General features: G+C 39.7%; 1 protein-coding gene across 8 annotated transcripts in view; it reads right to left on the minus strand.

The window, feature by feature from the left end:
* Nucleotides 1–17,808, minus strand: part of TENM3 (teneurin transmembrane protein 3) — a 654,366-nt gene that overhangs the window by 92,969 nt on the left and 543,589 nt on the right. For all 8 annotated transcript variants that reach the window (XM_088832605.1, XM_055416368.2, XM_055416366.2 and 5 more), the window contains one exon: nt 4,251–4,397. In XM_088832605.1, coding sequence (XP_088688731.1) covers nt 4,251–4,397 — 147 coding nt within the window. The remainder of the gene's footprint in view (nt 1–4,250; nt 4,398–17,808) is intronic.

A 17,808-nucleotide genomic window follows, 5' to 3' on the forward strand; every position in this document is an offset into this window, starting at 1 on the left:
GAATTTAGGGAGAGGTTTAAGTCATTCTTGGGCCTTCCACCATCCAATCTGCAGAAGAAGACTTGCCTCTTATGCCTCAGGTATCCACAGGGGAGCTGTCTATTTGATGACCAGACAGGAAAGCAAGATGTCAAAGGGAGCTCTGACCACATCTCCCTAAGGAGAAGAACGATAGGAACATGGCAGCCATTGCCACATATAATGTATTTTGGGGAAATCAGCTCATTCATGAGTACCTACCTTGAGTTTCTATAAAGGTAAGAGTTGTCTCTGGCAAGCTGTTGCATTTTGATGCTCGCACTGTGGGACCACCATATGGGGAGCTATTGAAAGTCAAGACACTGCCTATTGAATGCGAGTCTTAGCAGCGTGACCAGGTGCTTACAGAAGTGTTGGGGGAACTGGAGAGCTGCCTTGTCAGTCTGGGGCATGGAAAGCACGCCAGAGACTCCAGCACTGATTTTCCTGTTCTCAAGTAAGAGGGCAGCAAACTCCAGGAGGCAGTGAAGGTGGGCTACAGTCCATGCGGTCGCAGAGAGTTGAACACAAGTTAGCGGCTGAACAACAACAAAGTAAGAGGGCTGGAATTTGGAGGGAAGGGAGGAGAGAGAACAGAAGATTCCTCCGGAAAGTAACAGAACCCTACTAGCCACATGAAATGGTTACTGAAATATATTATATGGTTATAGTAAAACGAGATGCTATTGATGGCTATTCATATTCTGATAGAATAATCTGTTCTTCTGCCTACCCACCATCCTTGAAAAAAAAGTGAAAGTAAAAGTACTAGTCGCTCAGTTGTGTTCAATGCCTTGCGATCCATGGACTGTAGCCCTCCAGGCTCCTCTGTCCATGGAATTCTCCAGGCCAGAATACTGGATTGGGTAGCCATTTCCTTCTTCAGGGGAGCAAACCTGGGTCTCCTGCATTGCAGGCAGACTCTTTACCATCTGAGCCACCACGGAAGCGTCCATCATTCTTACCTGGAGACAGAACTTTTCTGCCACTAGTAAGCAACTCTGTCTCTGTCTCTCTGTGTGCGTGTGTGGTCTGTAAAGTCCTTAGAGCTGTGCTCTATACATTTGCTCAGACTAGGCTATGATGCATTTGATTTTTGATACAAGTCAAAGCAACCTCTTCATCTTCTCCTTCTTTTTCAGCTGCTTAATGTGTTAAATGAAACTGCTTAGCAACTTTCTGGCTAATTCACCATTTTTGACACCAAATTTAGACAAGTGTCTATGATGGCACAGCTCCCACATGTCACAGAATTTCAACTATAGTCCTTATTTTAAATGTTCTGCTTCATTGTCCTCATCTAATGGTTCATGCGACGAGTTGACTCACTGGAAAAGACTCTGATGCTGGGAAGGGTTGGGGGCGGGAGGAGAAGGGGACGACTGAGAATGAGATGGCTGGATGGCGTCACCGACTCTGTGGACATGGGTTTGAGTGAACTCCGGGAGTTGGTGATGGACAGGGAGTCCTGGCGTGCTGTGATTCATGGGGTCGCGGAGAGTCGGACACGACTGAGCGACTGAACTGAACTGAACCATTAGATGGTAATAATATCCTTAATCACCAGATTATGTGTCTTGAGTTTGGGTTTAGTGTGAAAAATATTGTATGCATACACATAACCCATGCTTAAGTTCGATGAATCCTCTAGCTTGGGTTATAAGGCACCCAGGTTACAATCTTAGGGTGTAACAAAGCTGGCGCTGAGGTACCTTCTCAGAAGATGAGCAAAATTAGATTAGGGACAGGAATACAAATTATATGAGATAAGCAGAGAAGCCACAGGAGGTCTTCTATCAGGTCCGATTTCCCCTTGGAGAGGGAAGTCTAGAGATAGCAGAGCTTCACGCTAATAAGAATAAACAAAGAGGGAACGAGGCCAATTCACAGCTGATAAATTCTGAGGGAAGAGAGAAACCGCCATAGCCGATAAGGACACTAAAGAGTTGATTAGCCCCTAAATTACTCTGCAGTGGCTCTGCAGACTGGGCCCTGCAGTTTGCTTCGTTCTGCCAGAGGTGTAACCTCCTCAGTATAATCTCTTAGAACACAAGGGCGAAACATCTGATCAAGGAGGAAGGCAAGCTAGCCTTCTCCCCAGGGGTAGGGGCTTCCTGGGAGGGAGGGGAAAGCTGCTGTATGGGCAAGCAGAGGACTGATGCTGTGGTTTCCACGACAGCACCGGGGCACAGGGAGGCGAGAGGCAACTGTGTATTTTCAGGCAGGAAAAGCCTTGCGGGCTAAGGACCAAACCCATCAGGATGGACAGCAGGGTGCAGAAATTGTGGCTCAAGTTTCTTGACAGTCCACGTTAAAGGAGCACAGGGAAAAGAGTCAACAGTTAGGCAGGAACGGAAGAGTGAAAAGATAGCTAGGAATGAATAGGGAGAATGGCAACTCGTAGTCAGGAAGGCTACGAGTAACATTTGGTTTGAGAATGAGTGTGTGTGTGTGTGTGTCTGTGTGTGTGTGTGTCTGTGTGTGTGTGTGTCTGTGTGTGTGTGTTGGGGGCAAGGAGGAGAGCTGAGACTTGGTTCTGACCATCCCACTTCCTAGGGAGCAGTACAGGGCAGGCCTTATTTTACTGTGCTTCCCTTTATTGTGGGGAAGATGTCGCATTTTTCACAATTCCAAGGTGTGTGGCAACTCGAAGTGGAGCAAGCCCAAAGTGCCATTTTTCCAACAGCATGTGTCGCTGTCTCATGTTTTGGTAATTCTTGCAATATGTCAAAGTTTTTCATTATTATTATATTTCTGATGGTGATGTGTGACCTTTCATGTCACTACTACAACTTGCTTAAGGCTCAGATGACAGTTAACATTTTTTTAGCAAAGAACTATTTTTCTATTAAGGTTGTTTTTAGACATAATGCTACTGCACACTTTAATAGGCTACAGTATAGGGTAATTTAACAGTATATGATAGGCATAACTTTTATATGCACTGGGAACCCACACCCCCAAAATTCACATGACTTGCTTTTTCATGACACTTGCTTTACTGCGGGCATCTGTCCGATGTTATGTCTGCTCTATTTGGAAAGGAAAGGGCCAATTCAACCTTCTCTGACAACCTTTTATGATGTTCACCTAGTCAAGGTGAGTACTTTGAAAGCAAAAGAAGGAAAACTGGATAATAAGAGCTGCTCCTTACAATGTAACATATCCCTGGCAACACACAAACATTCTTTCAACGCTTCCACAAACTCCTTTATGCCTATTTTACATGTGAAACACTTGAAGTTTAACACAGTCAGGATCTTGTCTCTGGTGACATAAGCACTACGAGGTGGAGTGATGCGTGTGTGCTCGGTAATAAGTCACGCCTGACTCTCTGCGACCCCAGGGACTGTAGCCCACCAGGCTCCTGTGTCCGTGGGATTCTCCAGACTAGAATACTGGAGTGGGTTGCCATTTCCTGGTGGAGTGAGGACCTGACTCCAAACCTGCACTCGTAACCATCACCAAACTGCCCACGTGGACACTCCCAGAAGGGCAGGTACAATGAAGGTGGAGGAAGGGAAACACACACTAGGAAGGTCACCCGTGGAGCAGATGACCAGAGAGGTCTAGACAGAAACTGTAATAATTCCTCCTGAAACACTTAGTCCCAAAGGGACAGCAAAAGTGAACAGCCCCATCGCTGGAGACACAGACACTAACTCTCACTCTCTGTTCTCTGAGATCGAAACACACCAGCACAGAGGATGGGCACAACGGGAAAAAAATAATTATTTCCTCACTCTGGGCTTACATGGGGTGGAATATCACAATCCTTTCACAGGCTGCAAAGTTAAGGATAAAAAGACACCGGAAGTACAGCTTCAAGGGGACTGCTTTCTCTTCATGGCCTTTCAACAGAAGAGCTTGGGAACTATCTTGCATCTTTTGGACTGTTCCATTATTAAAATACTGCTCTTGAGCTCCCAATTCACAGGGCCCTAAAAACTGCATCAAGGAGAATCATCACCTGGAGATTAGGACAAGAAATGGAAAATAATGTCCATTATACAGTAGCTTGGTTACCTTGCCTTTTCCCTGAATGATAATAATCTTGCATTTGTTTCAGGGAAAACAGGGAGCAAAATCATTCTATCAGCACTCATACATTTTTCAATCAATCTAACCTGTGGGGATCAGTTTTTTTTTTGGCAACAGATAACCATGGACCCACGAGAACTTATAAACCTGAGTTCTGGCACAGGCTCACTTTCCTGCTCCACATCTCTTACCTCCCTCATTGTCCTTGCTATCAGTGCAGAGGGTCTCCATGGCTACGTCGCATCCTGCTCCTCGCCACCCTGGCTGGCAAACACAGTGCCAGCCGTTTTGGTCCAGCGTGCACCTTCCATTGCTGTTGCACAGACCGGGACACCCCTCTGTCAAAAGAGACAAAGAAGGACAACACAAGTGATTTGAGTATTTAAAGTTTTTGTACCTCAAATAAACAGATGAGGGACACTGAGTGGGAACAGGCCTTTCGAAACAGCACAAATACTGTAATTGCACATGGATAGAAAGAGCAACGTAATCTAAGGAATCTGATTCTTATCCAAGTGGCATCTTTGATTGGCCTGACCCTTGAGACACCACTTACCTGTGCAGGACAGAAATGTCTGCAATGACCCACTAAAATTGCTGCAGGCCAGACAAAATTAACTTAAAATTTTTTTTCCTTTAGCAAAGCAACAAGGTTGATCGTTAAAGTGTGAAAAAAGCGTCACAGCGAGATCATTTCAGAAGCCCTAGAATAGATTTTTAATCTGCTGTAAACATTACTGGTCACTGGTTAGGACACGTCTTCTTAAAAGTGCCTTGCTGCTTTCAAAAATTCCCTCTAAATTTAAAAGCATGAACGTGTGGGTACGTGGCTATGAAGGATGTTCAAAAGAGAATGTTAATTTTATCTGGCCTCAGAGTTGCCATATATTCATGTGAAATTACAGTGCATTAAATAATTGCACAAAGTATAGGCCAGTATCAATGACTATACTTTATGCCAAGAATACATTCCTTTTCACAGAATAAGCAAAGCCCAGGAAATAGTGAAGCAGCTTAGCATCTATTCTAACAAACATTAGGATTCAGGCTGCATACGGATGGGACGGGACTGACAGGATTTCCAACTAAATGTAATAGCTGTGCATATCTGATTACTCAGGACGGACAAAATGAAATACCATAAGGAGCACAGTAAAACATCGAGAGACTGAACAAAAACACGGTAGTGGCGTGCTTCAAGACAGAGCGCGAAGAGTGATAGTTTGTGACAATCTCCCTAAAGCCTTTATGCTGTTACCTTTAAATCCTATCTTGTCTGCTTTTATGGGCAAGGAGGGAAAATTTGGGAAACAATGAAAATAATTTAATATATCCGAAATCTATAATTGTTTCAGTCTAACATGACATTAAAAAAAAAAAAACAAATTTTGCGACTTCCTACAGATGGTAACTGGCATGCAGCCAACATGATCTGTTTATGAGCATGACACTAGGGTAGGTTCTGGAGCTCTTCTCTATGAGTGTGACATGACACTGACAGAAACGAGAGTAGAGATGCTCTAAGATGGCAAGAATAATGGGCTGTTAACCAGATCTCTTTGGAAAGAATTAATTTATAATTTGGTATAAAATATATATATATTAGTTAATGTCTGCTCTAGCAGCTGGGGGTTTGTTCTAGCTTCTTATAACTAGAATGCTTGTTTCGGTGACAAAATTTAAGGGGAACCATCTCTTTAAGGATGTTTATTTTAGGTCTGTATTAAAAGAATTATTCATATAACTGGCTTTCCCTCCTTCACTGTGGAACTTGAAAAGATCTCAAAGAGACTTTCTGTCTCTTCAGATTAGAGTTAACAGAAAGAAGACTGTTTTGACAGTCCCTTGCGGCAGGGTAAGATGAAATTAGACTTACGGACGCCATCAAGTCAGGAGAATATTAATTTTGCTGCTTCTTTTCTTTCAGACAATTACCGTCTGTTTTTATGGATTATTCAATGCCTAAAAGGTAAATTTTCCTTATGGATGTCTCTGTTTTGTTTTTAATGAAAAAAAAAAAAGGTTTAATTGCCCCAGTGACAAAGGGGTACAGCAGTCGATGCGTGCGCACAGGAAGTTATTACATGAACGCCTGGGCACTGCCATGAATATTTTTATAGCTAATGAAAAGCACAAACAAGGAATTAAAAAAGGTAATCTGAGGAGCAAGGGAAAGGGAATCTTCTCTTCTGAAAGATATGGTTTTCATTTATTTCTATGATAACTGAAGACAAAGAATCTGCTGTTTTCTGCTGAGCAGTGTTATCATTTTCATTCTCTAGAATGCACAGTATTTTGTAGTTTTTTTAAAAAGAAAATCACAAAACATAAATTATGATGAGATAAAGCCAAAGAAGTTTCCATATGAGGATAAATGAGATTTCTCTCAACATATGTTAACCAGAATCTTCTTTAGATTGACAATTTCTTATTCTGTGATAAGAGTGAGTGAGTGTGATTCTTTGATTTAGAATTTAAAGCTTATGAGCTGAACTGCCAACAATGAAGATCTTAAAGCCAAAAAACTAAAAAACTCCACAAACAAAAAACAGCAAATATACTGTTATCTTCAGTTTTCGGTTTCAGTGAAGACTAATGCTTTTACATAGGAATGAAATCTGTGATAACCCAAAATTATAAAAATGAGACACAGACACTGAAGTCTCAATACTTTAAATCCAAAGGAGTTCACATAATGTAGGCCTGATTTATCATTTATAAAAATATGCAGGAAAACAATCTATTTTCATACCTACTACAAGCTACACACGGTTAGAGAGAGATATATATGGAGATATGTCAACAAAGAGCAAGTATACAGTACCTTTAACTATCTTATCCAAATAGTGAGCTTGAGAAATTAAAAAGGAAAAAAGAACAGACAGACATTTCAGAAGTGTCACATGGGACAAGGAAATTTTCAGAATTTACATGCAAATTGAGCAGCTGCAGCTGACATCAGACATCACACGACAGAGATGCACTTCATATCTTCTACAAATGCAGTATATTCCCATTTTAGCAAATGCAGTCAGGATTCCAGGAAATACTCAGCACTTTAAGGGAAAGTGTGCAGGTAAACTAACACTTCCTTTCGCAGATTATTTGGGACGGACCCACTTCGACTCTTCCTAAGATTATACTTTCATAACTAAGTACAACAAATGGAATCAATTTTTGTCATTAGAGAATTTTGGAAATTTACAACTATGAGCTTTACAAATATCAAACTTTTGGAGGGGGTGAGAAAATAATTATCTTTCAGTTTGTTTTGAACAAAGTGGTTTCATAAGGGTTACAAGGTGGAAGGGCAGAAAGAACACACAGCAGCCCTGGAGGAACGCTGATACATTTTCAGATGCTTTCTTCAATCTGTGACATACACCCATAGAAATTCTACTTCATTCACCTTCTCTCGAGTCGCTTGCATATTTACAAAAAATCAAACTTTAATTGTTAATAATAAAACAAAAAAGCAAATGTAATGTAGTATTATGAAAAAGGCATGCATTAAATTCTATATGATTTACCCAGAAGCCCTTGACTACTTGTCAGATGGACAATGACGTAACCCATATGTAGTCCATTAGGAAATACAGACTGTTTTAAGATCTTGTTTCCTTTCAGGATTCATACAGGAATAGGCTCTGTTTCTCACAAAAGCTTTGCAGGAAGACTCAGGATGAAGACTGAAATCTCTTACTGTACCTGTCCATTTAATCTTTCATGAGATTACAATTAGCCTACACCTTTCCTCTTGAGCAGAAGCATAAAAATCCCTCTCTCTTCACTCAACAGAGAGACCTAATATATTCTTAATAAGCCTCAAATCTTCTTGCTTTGTCAAAATTCATGCATCTTTAATGATCTAAAATTGCTTTTCAAAGACGCTTATGTTGATTATTTTTCATTACTGACATATGCAAGTGGTCGCGGAACTCTTAACAGAATGATTTAAACTATAACTTTCAGTTGAGCTACTAAAGCCTGGCACTTCTGTCACGTGCATAAACAAAACCATAAACGGTTCAACCCATCTGCACCGTTCATATGAAAGGATGCTTCACTTTGCCACAGGATTCCATTAGAGGCTTCTGAATTGCACTGAAAAATAAGCATGCTTATAGCTAATTGACAATATATTGTGGGGGAAGTGAAGGGGGGGTTCGAGAAACAGTGTCAGGCACTAACCTGCAATTATAGTTTCATAAAATAATTGTGTTTCAAGCACTAAAATAAAACTGTATTACTGTATAACATCGTTCATATAATTTCTTAATAATTCTTTCCAAACATTATATAATCCAGTAGAGTCCCATGAGTGCTCATTTGATATGGAGGATAAACCAAGTGCCTTAAAACATTCTGGAGTTTCTGGTTCAGCCAGGTTTGAGGGAATTATTAATATCACTTATCAGAGTTGGAGAATAAGCTTTTGGCTTTTACATCAGGTCCACTTCAATTAACACACAACAATAAGGAATATAATTAATCCTGATCTGGATTAGAAGTTCTGAAGGAAGAATAAATCAGAATCCAGCCAATCCTATTACTTTTGCAAACAGAATCGATTATGCAAAACAAGGAATTACAGGTAAAGGAAGGTTTGTCATTGGACCAAGAGAATGTCAAAAGTGGAGAAATTAGAAAACAGATTTAAAGTACACAGCAGGTCAAATTTTACACAAAGATCTAAATATTAAAAATGTTTAGGACACATCTTACAAACCAACCATAAGAAAAATATCTGCACTGAGGAGAAAATATCAAGATTTGTCATTTGCATTTTATATCATAGGGAATAGTTGTTAGGCTGATAGCTTAAAACTAAGAGAAGAAGGAGGTCTAAAAAAAAACACCTTCTACATTTTGGCCTTGAAGAGTAAAATTTCCAACAATACCACAAGAGCCTGGCTCTAAATAATGAAGTTAAAAAGAAGATGTCCATATATGAGGTTCAAAGAATTATTAAAAGTAATAATTGCAACAATGAAAACATCATTATATAAGTCAATACAGGAAATTATCAGAAAAATGAAGGCATGTTGTAAAAAGCCATTAGGAACAATAATCATAAAAAATAATACAGTATATTTAAAAATTAATACACCTAATAATTGCTGAACTGCACATTAAGTTGCAAAAAAAAATCACTTTGAAAATGAGTAAGTGTATTCTGACACTGAAGGAAAGTTGTTCCTATTTACTAAGAAGTTTTAAATTTGTTTTATAGAAGAAAACTCTATTTATAAATATGAGTGCTTGACATATAAAATGGAGCCTTTGGAAAAAACTGTTCCCTGGTAAAATGTTGTATTCATAAAACACTTTCCCTGGAGTTTTGATTATTTATCTTTTAAGAAGACCAAATGGGGCATAAGTGGATGAGTATTACCATATTTTCCGTAAGATACTGGTTTTTAATCTTTTCAGGGTCTCAGTTCTCTGAGAAAAGAGCTGGGAGTTATGGATTCTCCATAATCTCTGGTTTCTCTCCCTGCCCCCTGAAAAAATGCACACATGTTCACAAAGTGCTGCTTATGACTTGAGCATTTTTGGAGCCCTGGTTTCATAACTTGCAAATTATGAACACCGGCTGATGTATTAATGATGCCCGGATTTCTAGCTCTAAGCACTTCATATCATTCTCTCATTTAATCTCCACCACAACCCTCGGATGTAAATACAGCTGATACAGTAAATGCAGATGAAGAAAGGAGGAGTGAGGCAGCCTGTGCGAGGTCACAGGCTAGCCGGCCAGGCTGCCTGGCTCTGGAAGGGGCACTTAACCACTGTCACAGTGCCTCTTAGACATTTCAGTTCAGTCACTCAGTAGTGTCTGACTCTTTGCGACCTCATGGATGCCAGGCCTCCCTGTCCATCACCAACTCCCGGAGTTCACTCAAACTCATGTCCACTGAGTCGGTGATGCCATCCAACCATCTCATCCTCTGTAGTCCCCTTCTCCTCCCACCTTGAATCTTTCCTAGCATTAGGGTCTTTTCCAATGAATCAGTTCTTCGCATCAGGTGGCCAAAATATTGGAGCTTCAGCTTCAGCATCAGTCCTTCCAATGAATATTCAGGACTGATTTCCTTTAGGATTGACTGGTTTGATCTCCCTGCAGTCTTAGACATTTAGAAACTAACAAAAATTTTTTCTTCAGTAGAAGAAATGAATGAAAGAAGCTCAGAAGTATCGTGCAATCCTTTCTGACCTAACGTGAATCTCAGCAGATAATTGTTTCCCAAAGTCACAGGGTGGTACTACCACGTTTTTGACATTTACATGGCTTACTTGGCAAAGTGCAGAATACAGGTAAAAGTGAAAGTGTTAGTAGTGTCTGACTCTTTGTGACCCCATGGACTGTAGCCTGCCAGGATCATCTGTCCATAGAATTCTCCAGGCAAGAATACTGGAGTGGGTAGCTATTCCCTTCTCCTGACCCAGGGATCGAACTCAGATTTCCTGTATTGCATTTCAGGCAGAGTCTTTATCAGCTGAGCTACCAGGGAAGAATGCAGGTGAGTGCTATACATTTAAAATGGAGCCCTTGATCTCCAGATGCCTTGGCTCATCATGGTCTAAACGGTCTCTCTTTCAAAATCCATTCGGATACACAGTCATCCTGGAACATAACAGGTGAAGCCACTGCTCTGGTTTCAAGCTCACGCGTGGGAAGTCCTTGTCTACTTGCTGGCACAGGTGGGCAAGGGCTCAGTGAAATCTGAGACGTGGGAGAAACGTGTGGCTCAGCAAGAGAACTGTTATTATACGATTAGCTCATAAACCTCCCGCATCACCAAACCAAATGATTAGCACAGTATCCTCTTCACACACTCCCCCTGAGGTGCTTCTTTTTAAAAAGAATGCTTTCTCTTTTCAAGGTCCCTGTTTACCATATTTCTCCCTTTACTTTTGGGGAGGCGGGGTGGGGTTGAACACAGAATGATTTGCTCTTGTCTGTATCAGTTAGCAAAGGACATGGATTCCACAGACCCCTGGGAAGAAGTCTGCTCACAGTCTTGTACCATTTTGCATTCCCAGCATGGACAGTAAGGAAGAACAGCACCTTTTAAGAAATTCTACCTACATGTTGTTGCCCCATTTGCTTATCCGTCAAAATTATGTGGACTTCCCTGGTAGTCCAGTGGTTAAGACTCTGCGCTTCCAATGAGGGAGCGTGTGTTCGATCCTTGCTTGGGGAACTAAGATGTTACATGCTGCAAGGTGTGGCCCCTCACAAAAATATAAAAAAAACCAAAATCATGGGCAGCCCTTCTCCTTCCATTTCCTCTAGCTAACTGATTGTTCTCATTTCCCCCTGAATATGTCTCATAGATGAAATCGAGGAGTACAAGCAGCAGGCTAAATGTCAAAGGAGAAGAGAGAATATCCAGAGCAGGCCCTCATGTCTGTGAAGACGGTCCAGGAAATTACAAGGCTTTAACGACACGTAGACATATGTGACTTAATCTGTAAACCTTTCCCACTAGAAATGCAAACTCTATGGCCATGCTAATCACTGTACTCCCATTGCTCATAAGGGATTGTTAATATCTGCTGAGTAAAATGATTAAATGTACTTATTATGGTATTCCTCCTATGTCCTACATATGTCTGCAGCTTTTGAAGAAATTCTCTGAATAATACAAAGACTACCTTTTGTGAAAGAAGCATATGTGAACGATACCTCATTTTCAACATCCTTCTCCTCTCCTTCATCGATCTACTCCTCTCCCCTTGCCTAATCCATCCATCCTAATTATGTACAGTGCTATTAACAATCACTAGCCTTGACTGCGGAGAAGGCAATGGCAAGCCACTCCAGTACTCTTGCCTAGAAAATCCCATGGACGGAGGAGCCTGGTAGGCTGCAGTCCGTGGGGTTGCTAGGGGTCAGACACGACTGAGCGACTTTACTTTCACTTTTCCCTTTCACACATTGGAGAAGGAAATGGCAACCCACTCCAGTGTTCTTGCCTGGAGAATCCCAGGGACGGGGGAGCCTGGTGGGCTTCCGTCTATGGGGTCACACAGAGTCGGACACGACTGAAGTGACTTAGCAGCAGCAGCCTTGACTGACTGTTACTATGTGCTGAAAACCATGCTAAGCATTTAAAACGAACTGGCTCATTTAATTTTCACCACCTTTTTATTATCTTCCCTATTTCTCAAATGAGGAAACTGAGACATGGGAAATTAAATAACTTCCTCCAGGTCAAAATGCTAGCAAGTGGCCAAAATGTCAAAGTCCATAACACTTAACGAAGAAGCTCTATGTACAACTTGGCATACGGAGAACTGTGTACCTGGGTAAGGCAGACCATAAGCACATCTGTTTTTGGATTATCAATGAACTCACTTGAATGAAAAAATAAGATGAAAAAAATGTGGAGATCCTCAATTCAACATCAACAATCAAAAGGAGAAATGGGGAAGTAAGATTAAAATCCAAACAGCTTGAAATGTTCATTTGTGAACACAGTCTCACACATGAGGGTATTTTACGTAGTTAAGAAACCTTTATAATGAGAACTCTTACAACCTGTTCTAAAAATCCCAAGTTTGGGGAACCGACTGGCAGGTTATTAAAACTGAGGGATAAACCAGGGAAAATGAAAACAAATGAGTTTGAAAAATTAAAGAGAGGAAGCAGTGTGGATACCTGCTGTATAAAAAAAAAATCAGCTGAGTGATAGCTGCAAAGAAGACTCCTTTAAGAAAGACGTCAGAGGAGTGTACGTGCCTGTTTGTGGGGGAACAGGGATATCTGGAGGTCTTTCTGGAATAAGATTGATTCCGACTTTGTTTTCCTCTCAAAGAATCAAACTGATTCTTCAAAACACAGAGAAGAAACAAAGGCAAACCAAGTTGCGGATATATCTCCATTAGGCAGTTCACAAGGGAAAAATACAGAGTTTGTGTATATCTGTATTTGTTGCTGATGTGTGTAGTTATGATCTATCACGGTTTCTGCTGTCAACAATGTGCCCAGTTGGAGCGTATTAAATAGGACAGTATTTTCACTGGGCTATTGAATTCACTCCTGGTGACAGCCTAGGTACAGGGAAAGCACACAGAATCCAGAATGCTGGAAATATTTCTCAGCTTACTTACAACACTAAAATCTTAGGGGCCCATCTCTGAAAGAGGTTAATTCAATCGATGAATCCATAATAAAATACAGACATATCCTTTACTATGGTGAATACTGCAAAGCCCTCGGAGTCAAGGACAGATGTTTATTTAGCATTGTGTGTTTTGTAATACTTAAAAAACACAGTCTTAAAAAATAATTCACATTAGCATGTCATTAAAAGTTGTACGTAGGTATCATTCTTTTAGATTACTTATATACCAGTTTCTGTAGGATGCCAGAAAAGCTACAGTTTGCAAATAACTACATATTAAATCCATTTATTCCAATCAGCAACTGTTTAAATCAGTGTGCAACCTGCATACCCATTGATTTGATGTTCCTTAATTGGTACCCACTGCACTGTTCTGTTACTGATTACCCTGTCATAAAGAATTACAACACTGACATAATTTTAAACACTGCAAAACAATTTACTCAGGCTCCTTAAAAACATGTGTTCCCTTACCATTGAACTCTCACTCTAAGATTGAGATAAACATTGCAAACACTTTATTCTATTTAGGAGCATCAATTAATTTGAATTTCAACAACTAGCAGGTGAGTTTTAGCAACTAGGTTGTGCCAGTAGAGAAAACCAGTTTGTGCGTGTGTGAGCACAGACATGTGAGCACACACACACGTGCGCGTGTTCTTGAAAGAGCTTTTGCTCCTCTAAAATTGGCGGCATATTTCTGAAAACCTGCTTTAAGCAAATTGTTTTTGAAAGTTTGCATATTTCATTCTTTTTATAGATTGGAAACTTGGTGAAACAATTACCTGTACAATACATTGCTTCTTGCAGGCACCTACCTAAGCAAAATACCGTTCTTCAGTTAGGAACACTATTTATGCCAAGACCTTCCAAGAAAGTGAAATAATATGTTTCCTGATTGAAGTCTGCCCAGGAAAAAAAAAAATCTAGATTCTATGGAAAAGGTGCTTTGAGATAAACCAAATTTTTCAAGTCAGCACTGCTGAAAAAGTGCCAAGACAAGCAGAAGAATTTTGTACAGACAACTGGGAGAATAATATTTGGTATCTTCCTTCAGTTTAGAATTTCATGTCTTACCATAGAGTACATCTACATAACAGAAGTCACAGAGAAGCAGGCAGAATACAGAGCGTGCCACTGACGTTGGCATGCACAGACTACGAAAGAGATGACTGTTGTTTGGCACATGATACGGGATTTCTGGTGCCGTCTTTACACATGGCATGATTCCACCTACTGGGCCACATACATAAACATGGAGTAACACATGTCTCCTTCAGAGTTTTACTCCTTGTTTGAGTTCAGTGAGTGACATAAGCAAACCCACATGTCCTTATGATTTCCTAGATTGAAAAAAATCAGGTATATTTTAGTACTGGGATTTGGAAACTAAGCTATTCAGAAAAGTTCTTCATGTTAACATATGAAAATTAGAATACAAATGTATTGGACACTAAATAAATATTTGGATCTCTAACATCCTGACACAATTAACTTGGTTATTGCAGTTACCAAGTGTTAGTTACTCTGTGCCTAACCCTTTGCGACTCCATGGCCTGTAGCCGACCAGTCTCCTCTGTCCATGGAATTCTCCAGGCAAGAATACTGGAGTAGGTTGCCATTTCCTTCTCCGGAGGATCTTACCAACCCAGGGATCAAACTTGGGTCTCCTGCATTGCAGGTAAATTCTTTACCATCTCAGCCACCAGGGAAGCTTTTACTATAATTACCAAAGTGATGCCTTATTGGTAGTTCCAAATCTTGTGGCAGGAAAACCACGAAAATCATCTACTGATTTGGTCAATATCAATGAGCTTTAATTTCTTATCTACTGTTATTACTTTTGCCTACTTATAAAATTTCATATTTAAGAAAATTTATAGAATAAAGTATAAATGAGTATGTAAAATAACTAGGTCTTTCTCTTGTCAATTTTTAAAACTATATCAGGAAAAAAAATAAAGTTGAATCATTTAATTTGCTGAAGATAAACTTATTTGGAGGAAACGGTGGATAAACGGCTCTTTTCAAATGTGATTTACAGAGAGGGTATTTTTTCTTTATCTGTAGCTGTGAGAACATGTGCACAGATTTTACCACTTGTACTTCGGGTGTTAAACTTTTCTGAGACCTTTTTCGTGAGCTGACACTGGTTACACAAGTCATCTGCTCACTCTGTATGAGTGCTTTTCAGTGGTCAAAGTCTATACATAGTATTCAGTCTACTGAAAAATAGGAAATAAATTTAACTTTTAAAAGGAAGTGTGTAGCGGGAGGAGACTTTGCCTTCCAATGAAGGGGGCTCGATTTCCCCTCAGGGAGCTCCTCCAAAACATAAAACAGAGGCAATACTGTAATAAATTCAATAAAGACTTAAAAATACTAAAACCTTAAAAAGGAAGAGTGTTGTGTTTTCAGTAAATAGTTCACAACTTTCTTAAATCCTCTATAGTATACATTGATTTTACCTAAACTGTTTTTTTGTTGCTGGGATTGTTATTTTTATTTTGGCAAGCTATGGATCCTATTACCAGTTAAAATTTTCTTAACAGAAAGTGACATTTTATTATTAACACATTACTGACATTGTTATCACTGCATCTATTTCTATGACAATTCAATATTATGTGATAGGTACATAGATAATAATATATCTTTATCACAGAAAAAAGTTCATTTTCACCTATTCCACTATATACATACAACGTAAAACAAACAGTAAGTTAGGAGACAGCATAGTCTAGTGCTTAAGAGGATGGGCTTGGGAATGGTTCGTGTTGATTTGGGTTCTGGTTCTTACTTACTAGCTGCGCATCTACAGAGAAGTTTTGGAACCTCTCTGAGCCTGGGTTCTGTCCATGGAGATTTTAATAGCTTCTACTTAGTAAGACAAGATCATGCACACTGAGAACTTTACACTGTGCCTTAGCACATGGCAAACACTTGACACATAACAGGTACTATTAGTCAACCTTTTAAATAAAGAATATAAAAAGGACAAAATTACGAAGTGACTGGTATCTTTTAAGAGACACCAGAAAGAAAGGAACCTGACTTTAAGCAAAGCACCTCAGGACTGCCAATGATCTGTTTTCATAAACTAGGAAGTCCACTCTGCCCCAGTAATGTCAGGATCAGATCGGCTGCCTCATGTTCCAACTCCTCACTATATACTCCCTTTAATGGAACCATCCTCCATATGAACAGGCTAGATCCCAAAGTGCAGACAACCCTACTTTTATATTAACAAGTTTTCTTATTGTCTCACATAACTCTCAGATGGTAAAGATGCACAGTTCCTAATCAAATTCCAAATCAGCTTTTTGGAATAAAGAACACATCACCACTTGTCCTTATATATTTTGTGTTCCCTCATTAGTGACTTGAGCAACGTACATTAATATTTTTTACAGAGCTATAAATCTTTGTATAATCTGCTCGTAAACTCGGAAATGCAAGTCACTTTTACAGTAACTACTTGGGAATTAAGACATCTAGATATTCTATTTTACATGCATATCACAATCCCCAGACTACAATTTTGCTGAAAAATTTTCATTCTGTTCTTCATTATGGGATATACTGAGCAGACCTGACAGAATATACATTGCTAACTTTTGAAACAGAATGATCTGAGTTTGTGCATCACCATTCCTACAAACAGGAGGAAATTCACTGTCACTTGGCTGAGAAAAGTGTTCCCAATAGCTTGTGGTAGTTATCACGGGTGCTATGCTGGTACACCCAGGCCCATCTAGACTTTTACTACGTGGCTTGTACCTACACTGGTCACAGATCAGAGAATAAAGCTTCTGGCGGCAGGAAAGAGTTAGGGTATGTGCAGTAACCACACACACACAAAGTTTTCTCTTTGCTTTTTATGATGGTTTTTTTTTTTTATGTATGGTGAGTTTTTTCCCCTGCATATGCCAATGTATTTGGAGTGGGTTTCTCGCATGCATAATAATCACTACTGGGGACTCATCTTAAAAGCCGAGAGTGGAAGTGTATGTGAAAAGCATTATTTTACACTTCATTGTTCATGTGGGGGCTAATTAATGAATACCTAACGCCATTAATTCACAATTAGATCACTTATGTTTAACCGCATGCTTTCTGCACATACATATATAAATATTAATTTTGGATAGAATGATTATCATTCAGCTTCATAACAATTAAACAGCTGTAACCTGTCTCATGTGTTAAGTCATGGAGCTACAGGCAAGCTCCAGAAGCAGATGGTCTTACCCACCCATGCTTAATGTTACAGACTTTTTTAAAAAAGAGGTGTTGACAAATCAGAACAAGGAGGCATAGTTTTAATGCAAATCGGCCCATTTGCAATGGAGATTACCCTAAAAACTAATTTGGTGTATAGGAAAAAAATTAAGCTCTGTTGTTAAAGGAAGACATTATATTCCATTTGGATATAACAGATTCCCCACCAACATAATTATTTACTAATTTCATTCAACCAACAGCGTTTAATGGAAAAGCAGCTGGCAAAGTATTCATATCTATGGACCTCCTCTGACTGCTCCTTAATTTATCCAAGGCACATGTCTGTTAAACCCCAGAAATAATAGCCATATTTCAGGCAGCTGTTTTCCAG

This window comes from Moschus berezovskii, chromosome 26, assembly GCF_049115385.1.
Source record: "Moschus berezovskii isolate FMDL1 chromosome 26, NW_MosBer_1.0, whole genome shotgun sequence".
NCBI lineage: Eukaryota > Metazoa > Chordata > Mammalia > Artiodactyla > Moschidae > Moschus > Moschus berezovskii.